The 19,693-nt window shown below is 43.4% G+C and overlaps 2 protein-coding genes across 4 annotated transcripts in view; both read left to right on the top strand.

The window, feature by feature from the left end:
• Nucleotides 1-19,693, top strand: part of rps12 (ribosomal protein S12) — a 383,736-nt gene that overhangs the window by 111,460 nt on the left and 252,583 nt on the right. The gene's annotated exons all lie outside the window — the stretch shown is intronic.
• The window catches only part of casp8ap2 (caspase 8 associated protein 2), a 60,984-nt gene that overhangs the window by 20,234 nt on the left and 21,057 nt on the right, over nucleotides 1-19,693 (top strand). For all 3 annotated transcript variants that reach the window (XM_070885518.1, XM_070885516.1, XM_070885517.1), the window contains exons 2-7: nucleotides 28-119; nucleotides 1,594-1,683; nucleotides 5,510-5,610; nucleotides 6,307-6,381; nucleotides 8,053-8,168; nucleotides 15,385-17,861. In XM_070885518.1, coding sequence (XP_070741619.1) covers nucleotides 50-119; nucleotides 1,594-1,683; nucleotides 5,510-5,610; nucleotides 6,307-6,381; nucleotides 8,053-8,168; nucleotides 15,385-17,861 — 2,929 coding nt within the window. In that variant the 5' untranslated portion in view covers nucleotides 28-49. The remainder of the gene's footprint in view (nucleotides 1-27; nucleotides 120-1,593; nucleotides 1,684-5,509; nucleotides 5,611-6,306; nucleotides 6,382-8,052; nucleotides 8,169-15,384; nucleotides 17,862-19,693) is intronic.

Genomic DNA, 19,693 nt, shown 5'->3' with positions numbered 1-19,693 from the left:
ATTGACTGGAAGTTTTTCTTCACTCAGATGGAGAATTTCTAAAGACATCATGGACAGTGGTGACAGGAGGAGAAACACAGATTATCTTTGTGACGATCTTTTGCAGCAGGACAGTTTTGGTAAGGAACTCCATCAATGCATGTTTAAGCACAAAATAAACTGTTGTGTACGGGTGGCTGCAATTTTAGAAAACACGTGTGGGATCTCCAGGCTACTTAGTATGAATTCTTAGTTGCTTGTTCCCAAGCTGAGTGGCCAAGCAGAGAATTTGCTCCCAGGAATTCTCCTATACCGCTTCTAAGTTCTCCTCTAAGGCTGCTTATACCTTTTCATGGGGATGACAACCTTCTGATTTTTACACCCGCCTTGTGATTGGCCCTTCCTTAATTGGGGTGAATATTGACACCACTGTTAACCAATGAGTTGGAGGTGGGCGGGTCTTGTGCTTTTAATTTAGTGTCTCCGAACTCGTGACCAAAACTACAGCAAACAGAATCTCCCGAATACAGCAGGATTATTTCTCCAGCAAAAGGCAGTGAGTGGAGAATATTGCAGTGCGGTCTCCAGGCGTGATTGAGTAATTTCCCCCATCAATCAGCTCCATTCTGGCCAGGACTTGTGTCACTATATGCAGCCTTCTTTAATATGCCTCCGACAGGTGACTGCTGGTTTCTGATCTCAATGTCTGGAGCATTTCCTCCAACTCACTGTGAACCATGGCTTAGGAGATCTGCTGATATTGCAGGGCTTGGATATATTGCGTACCTATTAACCTTAAAAACCAGTAACAGTTAACCAACAGCTTCAAAAAAAGCCGACAAATCCCAAATGGTGCCAAGCACAAGTCTGTGATGTGTGAACAGAAGATGTGTGAGCAGAAGTAATTACACAATGCTTGCAATTTAAACTCTAGCTACCCCCAACATTTCTTTACTTGTGCTGTCTGGGGAGTGGTGGTGGGGGGGGGGGGGGGTTTGTATTACAGTAGTACATGAAAACCCAAAGAAAGATTCAAGTGTTGTGAAGCGGGATTATTTTTTTTTTGGGGGGGAAGGTGTGCGTCGGAGGCTCCACCTCTAAATGTTTTTTTGTGGTATATTTACATTTGCAGCATTTTGGAATCTACAATGAACACAAGCTGAGGACGATCCTGGGCTTTATCAGAACTGGGGTGGGGTAGATTCCCGGTGTCTGTCATCAGGGAGGGCATGGGTCTGACAATGTTGGGTGATGGTGGGCATCATAACTCTGAGCACTGGTTTGTAATTTCCATAGACATTTCTGCTAAATCAGACTTGGTACTTGGTGATTAGTACCTGGAAATGTATCCTTGTCATGTCTCTCTCTGCTGGTGTGTCTGTCGCTTCACCCCAATCTGTCTCTCTCTCACTCTATTACTCTGTTCTCCTTTTCTCCCTGATGACTGAAGGGGTTTATTGTGTTTATTTGCATTTTATTTCTTGGCTGGCGACCAGTCAGATGATTCCAGGGTTGCAGATAATGAATGTGTTCACTTTTGTTTTTTGTTTATTTTATTGTGCCTTTAACCATTTTTTGAAGTATTTGTTGGCTTTCTCTTTGTGTATATTGTAGTTTCTCCAGTGGAGACTGACGATGAAAATTCTGTAGATATCTATGATGGCCTGGACACAGACTATCAAGGAGGTGGACAGTCTGCTTCACGTATGTTGAAAATAATAACATTCACTAATCTTTCAAACAAGTGCAGTGCTTCTGGATGGTAGTCTTGATGCGCAGAATGCCTCCAATCTTAACGTTTTCATGGCTGCGTGCTGAAAGAAGGGCTTCTATTCTTTTGATCTTCATTAGGAAAAAGGCTAGCCAAGTCAATACCATAGATTACTAACAAGCATGTGCGTTTGGATAATTAATGACCAAATGCAGCCACGTGTTAACAATTAATGTACATCACTGGACTATTAATCAATAAGCTAAAATAGATAGCAATTGCCAGACACCACAGATGGCCAACCCCATTCATTTGTTTGTGTTAGAACTTGCTGGACCTCCATCTCTCAAACTGACTGACTAGTTCAGAGGACTTTTCAGTTCAGAGACTCTGCCAGTTTTGAAATACAGTTGTACCTCTCCGGTCTGGCCCCCTCGGGGCCTGACCGGTGCCGGACCAGAGAATTACCTGAATCACGGGAGGTCTTGCTTACCGGTACCAGTGGACAGCGCCCGGGCTCCTGTCTGTGTGCATGCATGGCATGGCAGCCTGTCGACAGCTCCCTCGGCACCTGCGCTCGCACTGACTGACTGACAGATGCTCCCAGCTGATCGCCGAACACATTGACTGATCAGCCATTGCAGCCGATCCAAACTTTAAAAAAAAATAAACACTCCTCTCTCGCAGGCCCAACTAATGCTGAACCACGAATGTTTCTGGATGAGTGTGTCCCGGACTAGAGAGGTACAACCTGTACCAATTGATTATATTTTGACTTGGCTGCAACAGATGCAGAACAAAATGGACTCTGTGATTAAGATACCTCAAATTCAAATAATGCAATCTGTTATTGCCCTGCCTCTGCTACCAGAAAATGGGTGGTATACCATGTCAACTTATATTACAGGGATAGGCTTTAAAATTAAATGTACTGCAGGTCTTGAGCGTCCGGTTGTGCAGAGGAAATTGGTGGTGAATTTTCAAAAATGTACACTAAAAGAGTGAAAGTTGTACTGAGATTTGACTCCCATCAAAGCTGGGTAGGTGTAAGCACGATATAGTGTAAATGATAGGCTTTTGACTTTTGGAGAAGAATTTATTGACATTTCCAAGGAATGTTGTTAAATCCTGGTCCTCGACCCTCTGGAGTTTTTTCAACTACCAGCATTACAATGTATTTTTATCTAGACATTTTGAACCCTTGCATTACACCACACACAACAAATAAAGAAAAACAAATGAAAAAGAACATTTTCATAAAAGAGCTGATGAACCTGAAAAAGTAACAGTGGAACAAAGGATCAAGAAGAAAGTAAAGAAGACCACACTGATTGCATCTGTTCACACAATCCAGGAGTGCAAAGCCATGGAAATACTTGCAGAATAATAAAGTAGATTTCAATGTTTCAAATTGGTGAGTTTTGTAATACGTTCCAGGATGGGACGAAGAGAAAAGAACTAAATTCGCACAACAATGGAAGGGAAATAATGGCAGGGGCTCCAGGGAGGAGTAGGATCCACTGTAAATCCCACATACTGTCATTACCTGAGAAAGCCAGCCCCCCGCCCCAATCCGAATCCAAGGGAAACAGTGAAATCTCCAACTTCAGTGAAACACACGAGGACAAAACCAGTAGTAAAAAGGGTGAGTTGGGTAGAGAGGAGACCAAAGGTTGTGAGTCTTCGAAGTGGGCCAATAAATGCAGGCGCCATCGTGGGTTACATGTCTTGGGACTATCTAAATAAATAAATGAAATGTAGCCATTATATTCCATGAGCTTTATTTTTGATAGTTGATTCTACATTTTGCGTTCAGATAGTATAATGCCATTCTGGTGCATATTAAATCTGTGTTAATGAGATTACATTTCCTGTACTGTTTGCCTTGCATAAAAACATGGAAAAGAAACTAATATTTATCATCTTTTTACATTACTAAATTTTATCTTGTATAATAATGGCAGAAGTTCTTGTAAAATGTGTAACATTTCTTTAAGCCACTATCTACTTTTAGTGAGGGAAAACAATGGAAATTGCTATTGCATTGTGGAGTCTGCATTACTAATGCACATGTACGGTATGGTAAGTGTCTTCATATTGTAATTGTGGTGTAGCAGAACACCAACGTACCTGGCATCTACCACAAGCTTGGCTCAGTAGTTGCAATTTCGCCTGTGTCTGGTGGCCATGGGTTCATGCCCCACTTCAGGACTTGAGCACATTACCTGGGCTGGCACTTGAGTCCAGTACTAAGGGCATGCTACAGTGTGCGAAGATGAGACTTTGAACCCTCGTGCTGTCTGCATGTTCAGGTTTGTATTCCTATTCGAAGGTGACCAAAGAGTTCTTCCGGTGTCCTGGATCACATTTCTCCTATCGCATTTCTCCTTCAACTAACACAAGCTAAAGTCGATAACTTGTCACATTTCTTTTGGTGTTTGTGGAACTTGCTGTGCTCAAATTGGTTATCGCACATGCTGTTGAAACAACAGTGACTGCTCTTGCAAAATAATATAAGAAATAGGAGCAGGAATAGGCCCTCTGGCCCTTCAAGCCTGCTCTGCTATTCAGTAAGATCATGGCTGATCTTCTACCTCAAATCCACATTCCCACACTATCCCCATATCCCTTGGTTCCCTTAGTATCCAAAAATCTATCAATCTCTATCTTGAATATACTCAGCATCTACAGCCCCCTGGGGTAGAAAATTCTAAAGATTCACAACCCTTTGAGTGAAGAAATTTCTCTTCATTTCGGACCTAAATAGCTGATCCTTTATTTTTAGACTATGACCTCTAGTTCTAGACTCCCCACGCAAGGGAAACATCCTCCCAACATCCACCCTGTCAAGCCCTGTCAGAGTTTTGTATGTTTCAGTGAGATCACCTCTCATCCTTCTAAACTCGAGGAAACATAGGCCTAGTCTCCTCAATCTCTCCTCATAGGACAATTTCCCCCCGCCACCCCCACAAATCCCAGGAATCCGTCTAGTGAATCTTTGCTGCACTCCCTCTAAGACAAGAAAATCCTTTCTTCGGTAAGGAGACCAAAACAGTACTCCAGGTGTGGTCTCACTAAGGCCCTATATAATTGCAGTAAGATGTCTTTACTCTTGTATTCCGATCCTTTTGTAATAAAGGCTAACATACCATTTGCTTTCTTAATGGCTTGCTGTACCTGCATGTTAACTTTCAGTGATTCATGCACAAGGACACCCAGGTCCCTCTGAATGCAAACATTTCCCAATCTCTCAACCATTAAAAAATATTCTGCTTTTCTATTTTTCCTACCAAATTGGATAACTTCGCATTTCCACACATTATATTCCAACTGCCATATTCTTGCCCACTCACTTAGCCTGTCTATATCCTTTTGCAGCCTCTTTGTATCCTCCTCACAACTTACTTTCCCAACTAGCTGTGTATCATCAGCAAAATTGGATACTTTACACTCGGTCCCTTCATTTAAGTCATTGATATAAATTGTAAATAGCTGAGTCCCAAACATTGACATTGGATGTCAAACACTTTGGGATTTCCTAAGGTCATGAAAGACACTATTTAAATGCAAGTTCTTTATTTCTGATCTCAACTCTGCAGCATAAGTCCAGAGTGAATGCCCATTGCTTCTCACATGCTACCTTGTCAGTTTTAAAGGGGCATTGGTCGAGGCCTGGCACCAGTTGCATTTATGGCCAGATGTCCTCAATGGCACGAGTGACATATCTTGAAGAGGCAGTCTTGCCATTTTTAAAAGAAAAGAAACCTTTTTTCTAATTGACTTATCAATATCTAATGAGATTACTTTTTTTGCTTGCAGGTGATGGTGCAGGAACAAGTAAAAATGCTAAGGATTGTTTCGATCTGTACGAGGAGATCCTCACTGAAGAGAGAACTGCAAAAGAAATCTCCTTGAAAGAGGTACATGTTTGATGGTTATCGCACCATTTGATGTGGGCGTGGGCTGCTTGTGAGAAGAACATCGGTAAATGACAGACATGAAAATACCAGTTGGTCCATCGACCCTGCCACTTTCCAGATCCGAACCAGCTGTTGCTGAGTACAGGCTGTATTTCGTTGAGCATCCATGGGCAAGTGCCATCCGAATCACAGCCTAATTAGTTTTGAGACCGGTTATTCTAGCCAGCACTATTTTCACATCCGCTCTGATACTTTCAACTTTAGAATCAGCTGTTTGGTGTATATTAAACTCAGCTGCTGTCTTCTGCAGTCAAGACTGAAGCAAAGTAGCCATTTAAAGCCTTTGGAACATCCTGGGAGTCAATTTCAATCTGCCCTGAGGAACTTCCCTGCACAGAGATAATGGCCCTCTGAATCGTAACATAGCTTTAAAAAAGCTTCAAATTCTGCCCACAGCTTTTCACCCATGTAATGTTGGCTGCTCTCATAGCAGCTTTTATTGCCTTTAACAGAGCTCAATACTATCCACTTTCTCCTGTAAACTATTTTTTAAAGTTTGTAAAAGTATTTTCTTGTATCTGATTTGTCCTTGCATGTGACATATTAACAAATTTCACTGCCAAGTGTGTGTGATGAATGAAAGGATCAGCCTTAAAACAGGCACGATGCATAATTATGTATTTTTTATTACGACAGTTTCAAGAAAAATCCGTAGAGAGAGAGAGAAAAGTTGAAGAGTTGCTGCGGAATCTGCAAGAAGTACAAGCCCAGGTAAATGTGTTGCACCACTTGGTCAGTTATGACCTATTAATGATCACAATTTCTTTTGCCATTTTAAGACACGGGGAAAAATTGTACAAGACAAACACTAGTTATCTCTGGTCAGTTGCAGTTGCTGTGCAACATCCCAATGGGCATTTGGGAGTCCCTGGCCCAAGACCACCCCAAGTGGAGGAAGAGCATCCAGGAGGGCGTTGAGTACCTCGAGTTTCATTGCCGAGAACATGCAGAAACCAAGCGCAGGCAGCAGAAGGAGCGTGCGGCAAACCAGACTCCCCATCCACCCCTCCCTTCAACCACTGTCTGTCCCACCTGTGGTAAAGACTGTAATTCCCATATTGGACTGTACAGTCACCTGAGAACTCACTTTTAGAGTGGAAGCAAGTCTTCCTTGATTTCGAGAGACTGCCTTTGATATAATTTTCAATTTTTTAAAAACCTTTTAGCAAATGTCCACCTCTTAGTTTTTCTGCCTTCTCCGAAAACATTGGCATCAGAATTCATAGGCAATCTGGATTTTTTTCCCATTTGTTCATAGTATGTGGACAATGCTGGCAAGGCTGCATTTATTGCCCAACCCCAATTGCCCTGAGAAGGTGATAGTGGGCCGCCTTGAATTGTTGCAGTTCGTGTGGGGATAGTGCTCCCACAATGGAGTTATGTTGAGAATCACATGATTTTGACCCAGCGGCAATAAAGGAACAGCAATATATATCCCATGTCAGGATGGCGTGTGACTTGGGGGTAGTGATGTTCTTGTAATAGTGCTGCTCTTTTCCTTCACGGTGAGTTGCTGCAGTGCATCCTTCAGATTGTACACGCTGCAGCCACAATTGGTCACAGTAAACTGGGCTGAATTGTTGATGGGTAAGCCTTGAGACAAACGGTGGGGAAATATTCCAAGAAATATTTGGTGTGATACAAAACATCAAAAGACATGGCCCTAAAAGACAAAGGCTCCACTTGTGTAGTTAAGCAACCATGGTTAACAAATGAGGTTAGATACAGCATCAAGCTTTAAAAAAAAAAGGCTAATGTAAGGAAAAGTGGAAATCCGGTGGCGTGGGAGAGCTATAAAATTCAACAAAGGAAGTTAAAGAAAGAACTAAGGTGCAAAAAGGGAATATGAGAAGAAAACGTGAAGAATATCAAAGCTGACGCCAAAAGTTCAGCGAGGATAGGACAAGGGGACATAGAGTGAAACTAGTGAAAAGCAAAGATTAGGACTTGTGTCTGAAAGCTGTTCTTCATGTAAAAAAGTGATCAACACATGAAAATGGATTTTTAGATAAAGTATCTGGGGCAAAAGCCCTAGAATCATTTAAGAAGCACTTGTGATGCTGGGGAAGGGATCAGTGTTTCTCGATGGATGAACTAAGAAAGACCTTCCTCATCCATATTTGTCATGTGCTGACGAGAAGGGGGCAGAAAATGGGCAAGACGGACGGGGAAAAAAAAAGACAAGATAAACTTGTGTTAAAAGCGTGTGAAATTCAGCATCGTCAATAAGGTATTTAATTTACTCTCTGTATGGGGCATGGGGGTATGGTCTTCTGTGCTGCTGACTGCACTATTCGAGACGGGTGAAGTACATGTGCTACAGGCAATGAAATCAGAAGTTGGACCCCCAGAATAGAGTCTGTTCATTCTGTTTCTTTCCAGAATTCCACTCTGTCGAATGAAAACATTCAGCTGAAAAAGAACATATCAGCACTTATAAAAACCGCTCGTCTGGAAATTGTCCGCAAAGATGAAGAAATTAATCGGCTAAACAGAAGGTAAAATAATCAACACTGAGATAAAATTAAAATGAAAGGTTTATTTGTGAGCTGCAGATACTTGAACTATTCATTTTAAAGGCATATGGCTACAACATGGAGTCGCCCGACATATATTGGGCCAAATATTGCAGTCGGCGGCCGACCTCCGGAGTACGCCGCGAACCTGCGAAAAGAATACGAACCTACCTGATGTTGGCCCTCCTACGAAAACGAGCTCTGACACTGAGTAGGAGGGCAGCGTAATGGCCCAGGGACTCGGCCTGTGCGGAAGTGTACCTGGGATCACGTGGGCATGATCCTCCAATCAGAAAACGGATTGTCTTTGTCTTTCATTTAAATTACTATACTACTTCATTACTATGGCCTTTAATATACTCAGATTTAGCTTTTATAGTGGGAATCCAATTTATTACTCAGAATTCCCATTTCTAAAGAAAGACTGTGCAGAAAGTTCTGAAATATTAAAACCCTGCAGATTGGATTGATTCTCGTAAAAGCTTGTAATGTTCCTGGGTTCCTGGATGTCATTTAATTTTAAAAACATTTTTTTCATCTGGTGTACCCTTTTGCTGTGGAAATGGGCTGTAAAATTTGCGTATGTAGTTGGTTGGCAAACAGCCCAACTCTGCGCCAGCGATTAGGTTTTCGGAGGCGGAGTGGATGGCCTGTCAACGCGTACGTTGACGGACCACAAGTTCGGGATTTAGAGCATGCCCTTAAATTCCGAACTTGCAGTGGATTTCAAAGGCGGTACGTACCACGAAGTCTGGGCCAATGTGGAGCAGGGAATTACCCAGAGGGGTGAAAGGCAGGTGGACTGCGATAACAGGATGGTGGTTGTGGATGAGAGAAAGAAAAAGGACAAGACTTGCATCTCTTACGCCCTCGGGACATCCCATAGTATTCCTCAGCAATAAGTTACTTTTGAAGTCACTGTTAAAATAGGTGGTTTTGCAGCTCGGGCAGCAATGGGGTAAATGACCAGACCATTTGTTTTAGTGATCTTGGCTGCGGAATAAATGCAGGGCAGGGCACTGGGAAATCCTCCCCTGCTCCTTGAATACGTCCATCTGAGATGCTAGACACCTTCGTTCCTCAGTCGCCATCTGACTTGGAGATGAGTGTATTGCCGCGGAGCCAAGCCAACAATTGAGATACGGGCACCATTTCCATTGAAGCAGAGAAGATTGAGGAGATTTAATAGATGCGTTTTAAACATTTTTTTAAATTTATGGTTTGACATCTTGAATAGAGATTTTCTGTGGTTAGCTTGCTCCGCCATTCAGTAAGATCATGGCTGATCATCGTCAACTCCACTTTCCCGTCCGATCTCCATATCCCTTGATTCCCCTGGACTCCACAAATCGATCTATCTCAGCCTTGAATATATTCAGAGACACAGGCCTGTGGAGCAAAGAATTCCAAAGATTCACAACTCTGAGAGAAGAAATTCCTCCTCATCTCTGTCTTACATGACCTACCCTTTATCCTGATACTGTGACCCCTTGTTCTAGACACTCCAGCTAGGGGAAACAACCCCTCGGCATCTACCAGATATTACTGCAAAGTGGAAACCTGAATTTTTTTTTTCCTTTCTTGCACTTTTCACATTTTCTTTAGTGATGGCTCCTTACTTTGAGTATTTTTTATAGGCATCGGGTGCTCTCACATACCTCGCTCAGATGGCCAATATTCATGGCTGACCCTTGCGTTTGTTGGTAAGGCTCTTTAACCATTATAGCTGGTTATGAACCTATATGAGCCTGGAATCCACGTGCATGCACTTGCAGCAGAGATTGCGGAATAGTAATGAGCGTAGAACCCTGGCTGCTCTTCTTTTCCTGACCCCTCCAACCCAGAGACATAAGGCACTCCTGGTACTATCACCATCGCTTCAGCAGATATGCTGACAGCGCCGACCTGGATTGAATGACTGAGCAGGCTCGATGAGCCGTATACATAGAAACATACATAGAAAATAGGTGCAGGAGTCGGCCATTCGGCCCTTCGATCCTGCACCACCATTCAATAAGATCATGGCTGATCATTCCTTCAGTACCCCGTTCCTGCTTTCTCTCCATACCCCTTGATCCCTTTAGCCGTAAGGGCCATATCTAACTTCCTCTTGAATATATCCAATGAACTGGCATCAACAACTCTCTGCGGCAGGGAATTCCACAGGTTAACAACTCTGAGTGAAGAAGTTTCTCCTCATCTCAGTCCTAAATGGCCTGCCCCTTATCCTAAGACTATGTCCCCTGGCTCTGGACTTCCCCAACATCGGGAACATTCTTCCCGCATCTAACCTGTCCAGCCCCGTCAGAATCTTGTATGTTTCTATGAGATCCCCTCTCATCCTTCTAAACTCCAGTGTATAAAGGCCCAGTTGATCCAGTCTCTCCTCATATGTCAGTCCAACCATCCCTGGAATCAGTCTGGTGAACCTTCTCTGCACTCCCTCAATAGCAAGAACGTCCTTCCTCAGATTAGGAGACCAAAACTGACTACAATATTCCAGGTGAGGCTTCACCAAGGCCCTGTACAACTGCAGTAAGACTTCCCTGCTCCTATACTCAATCCCCTAGCTATGAAGGCCAACATACCATTTGCCGCCTTCACTGCATGCCAACTTTCAATGACTGATGAACCATGACACCCAGGGCTCGCTGCACCTCCCCTTTTCCTAATCTGCCGCCATTTAGATAATCTGCCTTCGTGTTTTTACCCCCACAGTGGATGACCTCACATTTATCCACATTATACTGCATCTGCCATGTATTTGCCCACTCACCTAACCTGTCCAAGTCACCCTACAGCCTCAAGAGTCCTCCTCACAGCTCACACCGCCACCCAGTTTAGTGTCATCTGCAAACTTGGAGATATTACACTAGATTCCATCCTCTAGATCATTAATATATATTGTAAAGAGCTGGGGTCCCAGCATTGAGCCATGTGGCACTCCACTCGTCACTGCCTGCCATTCTGAAAAGGCCCCGTTTATCCCGACTCTCTGCTTCCTGTCTGCCAACCAGTTCTCTATCCATGTCAGCACATGACCCCCAATACCATGTGCTTTAATTTTGCACACCAATCTCTTGTTTGGGACCTTGTCAAAAGCCTTTTGAAAGTCCAAATACACCACATCCACTGGTTCTCCCTGTCCACTCCTCACAAAATTCGAGAAGATTTGTCAAGCCTTTGTCTTCCTCTGCAGAATTCTAAATTTCTCCCAGTCCTCCGGTTTGCTGCTTTTTCTGGCTAGTTTATATGCCTCTTCCTTGGATTTAACACTACCCTTAATTTCCCTTGTTAGCCACGGTTGAGACACTTTCCCCGTTTTATTTTTACTCCAGACAGGGGTATACAATTGTTGAAGTTCATTCATATGATCTTTAAAGGTTTGCCATTGCCTATCCACCGTCAATCCTTTAAGTATCATTTCCCAGTCTAATCTAGCCAATTCGCGCCTCATACCGTCAAAGTTACCTTTCTTTAAGTTCTGGACCCGAGTTTCTGAATTAACTTTGTCACTCTCCATCCTAATGAAGAATTCTACCATGTTATGGTTACTCTTCCCCAAGGGGCAGTCTAGGATGGCCAGCTCTCTGGTTGGTTCCTCGACATATATTGGTCTAGAAAACCATCCCTAATACACTCCAGGAAATCCTCCTCCACTACATTGCTACCAGTTAGGTTAGCCCAATCAATATGTAGATTAAAGTCGCCCATGATAACTGCTGTACCTTTATTGCACACATCCCTTATTTCTTGTCTGATGCTGTCCCCACTTACTACTACTATTTGGTGGCCTGTACACAACTTTCACGAGCGTCTTCTGCCATTTGGTATTCCGTAGCTCCACCCATACCGATTCCACATCATCCCAGCTAATGTCCGTCCTTACAATTGCGTTAATTTCCTCTTTAACCAGCAACGCCATCCTGCCTCCTTTTCCTTTGTGTATCCTTCCTAAATGTTGAATACCCCTGGATGTTGAGTTCCCAGCCTTGGTCACCCTGGAGCCATGTCTCCGTGATGCTAATCACATCATATCCATTAACTGCTATCTGCGCAGTTAATTCGTCCACCTTATTCCGAATACTACTCGCATTGAGGCACAGAGCCTTCAGGCTTGTCTTTTTAACACACTTTGCCCCTTTAGAATTTTGCTGTAATGTGGCCCTTTTTGTTTTTTGCCTTGGGTTTCTCTGCCCTCCACTTTTACTAGTCTCCTTTCTATCTTGCTTCTGACTCCATTTTATTTCCCTCTGTCTCCCTGCATAGGTTCCCATCCCCCTGCCATGTTAGTTTAACTCCTCCCCAACAGCACTAGCAAACACTCCCCCTAGGACATTGGTTCCGGTCCTGCCCAAGTGCAGACCGTCCGGTTTGAACTGATCCCACCTCCCCCAGAACTGGTTCCAGTGTCCCAGGACTTTGAATCCCTCCCTTCTACACCACTCCTCATCTGAGATATATCCTACGATTCCTACTCTGACTAGCACGTGGCACTGGTAGCAGTCCTACTTTTTAAATTTAACTCCTAGCTCCCTAAATATGGCCTACTCCTGCTCCTATTTCTTATATTCCTATGTTATGTAACCTAGGACTTTCCTGATTAGTACGTTTAGCAATCTTATTGTGCGAGGCCGCTTGGGGAAGAGTGACCATAATATGGTAGAATACTTTATTAAGATGGAGAGTGACACAGTTAATTCAGAGACTAGGGTCCTGAACTTAAGGAAAGGTAACTTTGATGGTATGAGACGTGAATTGGCTAGAATAGACTGGCAAATTATACTTAAAGGGTTGACGGTGGATAGGCAATGGCAAACATTTAAAGATCACATGGAAGAACTTGAACAATTGTACATCCCTGTCTGGAGTAAAAGTAAAACTGGGAAGATGGCTCAACCGTGGCTAACAAGGCAAATTAAAGATAGTGTTAAATCCAAGGATGAGGCATATAAATTGGCCAGAAAAAGCAGCAAACCGGAGGACTGGGAGAAATTTAGAATTCAGCAGAGGAGGACAAAGGATTTAATTAGGAGGGGGAAAATGGAGTATGAGAAGAAGCTCGCCGGGAACATAAAAACTGACTGCAAAAGCTTCCATAAATATGTGAAGAGAAAAAGATTGGTGAAGACAAAAGTAAGTCCCTTGCAGTCAGATTCAGGTGAATTTATAATGGGGAACAAAGAAATGGCAGACCAGTTGAACAAATACTTTGTTTCTGTGTTCACAAAGGAAGACACAGATCACCTTCTGGACCGAGGGTCTAGTGAGAAGGAGGAACTGAGGATATCCTTATTAGGCAGGAATTTCTGTTGGGGAAATTGATGGGATTGAAGGCTGATAAATCCCCGTGGCCTGATAGTCTACATCCCAGAGTACTTAAGGAAGTGGCCCTAGAAATAGTGGATGTGTTGGTGATCATTTTCCAACAGTCTATCGACTCTGGATCAGTTCCTATGGACTGGAGGGTGGTTAATGTAACACCATTTTTTAAAAAGGAGGGAGAGAGAAAACGGGGAATTATAGACTGGTTAGCCTGACATCAGTAGTGGGGAAAATGTTGGAATCAGTTATTAAAGATGAAGTAACAGCACATTTGGAAAGCAGTGACAGGATCGGTCCAAGTCAACGTGAATTTATGAAAGGGAAATCATGCTTGACAAATCTTCTGAAATTTTTTGAGGATGTAACTAGTAGAGTGGACAAGGGAGAACCAATGGGTGTGGTGTATTTGGACTTTCAAAAGACTTTTGACAAGGTCCCGCACAAGAGATTGGTGTGCAAAATTAAAGCACATCATATTGGGGATAATGTATTGACGTGGATAGAGAACTGGTTGCCAGACAGGAAGCAGAGAGTCGGGACAAACGGGTCCTTTTCAGAATGGCAGGCAGTGACTAGTGGGGTGCCGCAGGGCTCAGTGCTGGGACCCCAGTTATTTACAATGTACATCAATGATTTGGATGAAGGAATTGAGTGTAATATCTCCAAGTTTGCAGATGACACTAAACTGGGTGGCGGTGTGAGCTGTGAGGAGGATGCTAAGTGGCTGCAGGGTGACTTTGGACAGGTTAGGTGAGTGAGCAAATGTATGGCAGATGTAATATAATGTGGATAAATGTGAGGTTATCCACTTTGGTGGCAAAAACACGAAGGCAGAATATTATCTGAATGGTGGTAGATTAGGAAAAGGGGAGGTGCAACGAGACCTGGGTGTCATGGTACATCAGTCATTGAAAGTTAGCATGCAGGTACAGCAGGCGGTGAAGAAGGCAAATTGTATGTTGGTCTTCATAGCTAGGGGATTTGAACATAGGAGCAGGGAGATCTTACTGTAGTTGTACAGGGCCTTGGTGAGGCCTCACCTGGAATATTGTGTTCAGTTTTGGTCTCCTAATCTGAGGAAGGACGTTCTTGCTATTGAGGGAGTGCAGCGAAAGTTCACCAGACTGATTCTCGGGATGGTTGGACTGACATGAGGAGAGACGGGATCAACTGGGCCTGTATTCACTAGAGTTTAGAAGAATGAGAGGGGATCTCATAGAAATATGTAAAATTCTGATGGGACTGGACAGGTTAGATGCAGGAAGAATGTTCCCGATGTTGGGGAAGTCCAGAAGCAGGGGATATAGTCTAAGGATAAGGGGTAAGCCATTTAGGACTGAGATGAGGAGAAACCTCTTCACTCAGAGTTGTTAACCTGTGGAATTCCCTGCCGCAGAGAGTTGTTGATGCCAGTTCATTGGATATATTCAAGAGGTAGTTCGATGTGGCCCTTATGGCTGAAGGGATCAAGGGGTATGGAGAGAAAGCAGGAAAGGGGTATTGAGGTGAATGATCAGCCATGAACTTATTGAATGGTGGTGCAGGCTCGAAGGGCCGAATGGCCTAGTCCTGCACCTATTTTCTATGTTTCTATGTTTCAGTCGCTCACTTGAGAAGCCGATTGAATCATGCGAGGTGGTAAAAGTGATGAAGGCTAAGCGACCCGTACGCCAGCAACCTTTGAGATGCATTCTATTGACACAAAAATTGAACTAACAGCGCTGTCGCATCCATATGATTGCATAGGAAGAGTAATGAGCTTCTAAATCTCGGCTAATGCTAAAATTATGTGTGATCATTACACCTCTATTGCTTGTGTATCAGTAATGTGGAGCTACGTTTGTAGAAATATAGTCTCTTTTTTTTCCATCAGACAGTCAAGGAATTGGATTGGAAACCCAGGACTCCATCGTTACCATAATCAACCCCACCTTCCCCCTGGGTCATTCAATGTTCCAATGATGCCACAGACTGATAATAAATATCCCAATCATGTTCTCCCGTGTCCATCCAGACCTGTAAATGCTGAACACCGCCTGCCGACTGCTCGCTTAAACGAAGAGGGGAACTGTTTCCAAGATGGACCACTCACAAGTACAAATAGAATTTTAGAACCCAAGAGACAATGTGATTTACAAAAAAGCGCCCCATCTCTTTCCAGCCCCCATCCACTCCTACACGGAGAACCTTCTGGGAAATCTTCCTCACAAACAGTTAAAGTGCCGCCGCATCGAAAAAATGTACTGATGGATAAAACAGAACTTTTTCCTTGTGAGGAGAGAAAAAAAGTTGAGAAAATAAATGGTGAGCATTTTGTAAGACGTGGAAGTGCTGAAAAGTTGGAAAGTTCTATCGCTGAGCTGTCAAGTCCTGGAAATAAGAACAAAGAACTCAATTTTCCAGAAAAGATTGATAAAGTTGAGCGAACTTCTCGAAGCACAAAATCACATTCTGAAATGAGAGGCACAGGTCGGCAAATCCCAGAAAAAAATGACATAATTAGGCATCGCTTTAGTCAGGACACACTTATCACATCTTCAAAAGATAGTCCAGACACAAGGGACAAGAGAAGCCATGCTGAAAGGGAAGAAAGGCATAAAGAGAAAGCTACAAGAAGAAGTGACCCCAGGGACAGAGAGCTGAAAATGGACAGAAAAAAAGATCTGAGAAATAATCGGGAAGATGGGAAAGATAAGCCAAGAGATGACAAGTTGAGAAGTCGGCCAACTGAAAAGGAAAGAGAACCAGAGAGACGTCGATTTGAAAAAACTAGAGAGTCTTCCAAATTGGCAATACCTGCAAGCCCTCGAAAGAGCTCTAGAAGAAACACTTGCGTGGCAGTGGAGCACACTGCTAGAGAAAAGGAGCGAAAGATTGAGAGCAAGAATTCAGGAAAGGAGAGGAGCATGGAGGACAGCAGAGACCGAAGAACAAAACAATCAAACCGCAAAGTGCAAGATGATGAGATCTCCAAGGACAGCGGTAAACAAAGTGGTAAAAATGATGACAGAAACCTAAAAAAAGATGAAAGTAAAAAAGATGAAAAGGGTAAATCGGAGTCCAAAGAAGATCGAAGAGACCACAGCACTGGTAGACGTTCTTCCAGGGATAGAGACTGTGCTCAAAGAGAGAAGAAGCATCGGAGTGAAAAAGACAAAACAACCTTGTCTGAGGGTAATGAGAGGATGACGGAAAGATATTGTGTTGATAACACGCAGAAGAGAGCAGAAGAATCCATACATGGCAATAGGACGGCTAGCTTGCCGACCCCAATAGATGAACAAAACTCAATAAGAGACACTGATCCCAAGTTGCAGTTTATGGAAACATTGCAGCTTACTATTTCTCCTGTGAAAAGGCCATCCACTGTTCTTTTCGAAGTGGGTGTTGAAATGCAGTACAGCCAGCTGCTCAGTGAAGATGAGGTGGTAGGGTTTGCTGAAAGAACAGCCTTTGAGGAGCCCGACTTTCACTTTGAGAGATGTTCTAAGAAAGCCAGCGAAGCTCGAGCAATGGACAAAAACTGTGAATCCGAGTCACCAATGGGAGAATCTGAGATTCATGTTCCTCCGGGCAACAGGGAACCCGCAGAGCTTGAAATGATGCCCTCTGCCCAGCTGAAAGGGGATGAAGAGGAGGAAAATTTTCAAGTTATATTAGTGGAAGATGCTCCACCCCAGGCTCTGGAATGTGACAGCACTGCGGATGACCCAGAAAAGTTAACTCAAATAGTTGTAGAGACCATGGGAACCGTGGAAGTAATCAGCGAAGCAATTTGTGAGGTGACTGAAAGTTCAATGCCACTCGTGGAAATTGATTGTACTGATACTGAAGAACACACACAACCTGTAGGAAGTCCTTCAGAAATGAACAGTGAGGGTTTTGGTGAAATGAATGAAAAATCTCAACAGCTTGCAGAAGCTGATTCCGTTACCATTGATGGACAGGATGGGAGTTCCTTTTGTCCAATCAAAGTTGACAGTACAACCAACAATGAAAAGATTGTCTCTCTTAATGTTGTTGAGAAACCTGAAGATCCAGATCCATCTGTAAATGTCAGTGCAGTAGCTGTTGACGAATGGATTGGGAATCCAGAACCAGATTTCAGTGGTTGTGAACTGCAGCAGACAAATGGCAGTGCGGTAGATACTTCAACTGTCACCAAAACACCTGTTAAAAATGTTTGCATACCTGATGACCAGGAAGACAACTCCATTCAGAGCATTGACTTCACCTATATAGGGTGCATACCAGAACCCATCAGTCCATTAACCAGTCCTCTACGTCCTGTTAGACCTTCAACATTGGAGAGATCGGGTACACAAGCAGAGAGAGACGTTGACCACAAAGGTAGAAATGTTTCTTATGTACGTATAATTGTTGGAAGGATGTCTTCTGTACATAATGCGAGGGTTGGCAGTACTGAGCGGAAGATTTTTAACAAATAAAATGCGTACAATTGCACATTCGTTTTCAGCAAAACAGTTGACACTGTGTACAGGTCACCATCCTGTCGGGTGGATTATAAAAGCAGGGAAGTCTTGCTACAGCTATACAAGGTATTGGTGAGGCCACACCTGGAATACTTCGTGCAGTTTTGGTTTCCATATTTCCGAAAAGATATACTTGCTTTGGAGGCAGTTCAGACAAGGTTCACTTGGTTGATTTCGGAGATGAGGGGGTTGACTTATGCGGAAAGGTTGAGTAGGTTGGGCCTTTACTCATTGGAATTCAGAAGAATGAGAGGTGATCTTATGGAAATGTATAAGATTATGAGGGGGCTTGATGAGGTGGATGCAGAGAGGATGTTTCCATTGATGGGGGAGACGAGAATTAGAGGGCATGATCTTCGAATAAGGGGCCACCCATTTAAAACTGAGATGAGGAAATTTCTTCTCTGAGGGTTGTAAATCTTTGAAATTCGCTGTCTCAGAGAGCTGTGGAAGCTGGGACATTGAATTAATTTAAGACAGAGATAGACAGTTTCTTGAACGATAAGGGGTTATGGGGAGCGGCCGGGGAAGTGGAGCTGAGTCCATGATCAGAAGAGCCATGATCTTATTGAATGGTGGAGCAGGCTCGAGGAGCTGTATGGCCTACTTCTGTTCCTATATCTTATGTTCTTATGTAAAAAATAAGTGAAATTTGTTAACATCCCATAAAATATACTTTTTACTTAACTGCTCAGTGGTACAGTTAGGTGTGGCATGGTCAGCATTCCTGTATTTGGAAGGATGCACAGTCCTAGTCTCAGAATTAAGACCTTTGACTTCAGTTATCAGTTTAGTTCCTTTCCTTTATTTTATTTTCTTTTGCATTAAACTTGTTTCTTTTGTCACCTCTGATACCAGGGATGAGGAACCAGTTATGTGGCAAGACAAGAGAAGCTGGAATTGTTCTCCTTGGAGCAGAGATGGTTATAGAAACATAGAAACATAGAAAATAGGTGCAGGAGTAGGCCATTCAGCCCTTCAAGCCTGCACTGCCATTCAATGAGTTCATGGCTGAACATGCAACTTCAGTACCCCATTCCTGCTTTCTCGCCATACCCCTTGATCCCCCTAGTAGTCAGGACTACATCTAACTCCTTTTTGAATATATTTAGTGAATTGGCCTCAACAACTTTCTGTGATAGAGAATTCCACAGGTTCACCACTCTCTGGGTGAAGAAGTTTCTCCTCATCTCGGTCCTAAATGGCTTACCCCTTATCCTTAGACTGTGACCCCTGGTTCTGGACTTCCCCAACATTGGGAACATTCTTCCTGCATCTAACCTGTCTTAAACCCGTCAGAATTTTAAATATTTCGATGAGATCCCCTCTCATTCTTCCGAACACCAGTGAATACAAGCCCAGTTGATCCAGTCTTTCTTGATATGTCAGTTCCGCCATCCTGGGAATCAGTCTGGTGAACCTTCGCTGCACTCCCTCAATAGCAAGAATGTCCTTCCTCAAGTTAGGAGACCAAAACTGTACACAATACTCCAGGTGTGGCCTCACCAAGGCCCTGTACAACTGTAGTAACACCTCCCTGCCCCTGTACTCAAATTCCCTCGCTATGAAGGCCAATATGTCATTTGCTTTCTTAACCGCCTGCTGTACCTGCATGCCAACCTTCAATGACTGATGTACCATGACACCCAGGTCTCGTTGCACCTCCCTTTTTCCTAATCTGTCACCATT

This window comes from Pristiophorus japonicus, chromosome 7, assembly GCF_044704955.1.
Source record: "Pristiophorus japonicus isolate sPriJap1 chromosome 7, sPriJap1.hap1, whole genome shotgun sequence".
NCBI lineage: Eukaryota > Metazoa > Chordata > Chondrichthyes > Pristiophoridae > Pristiophorus > Pristiophorus japonicus.
The sequence above is the reverse complement of the archived record's forward strand: the minus strand, read 5'-3'. Positions and strand labels throughout refer to the sequence as shown.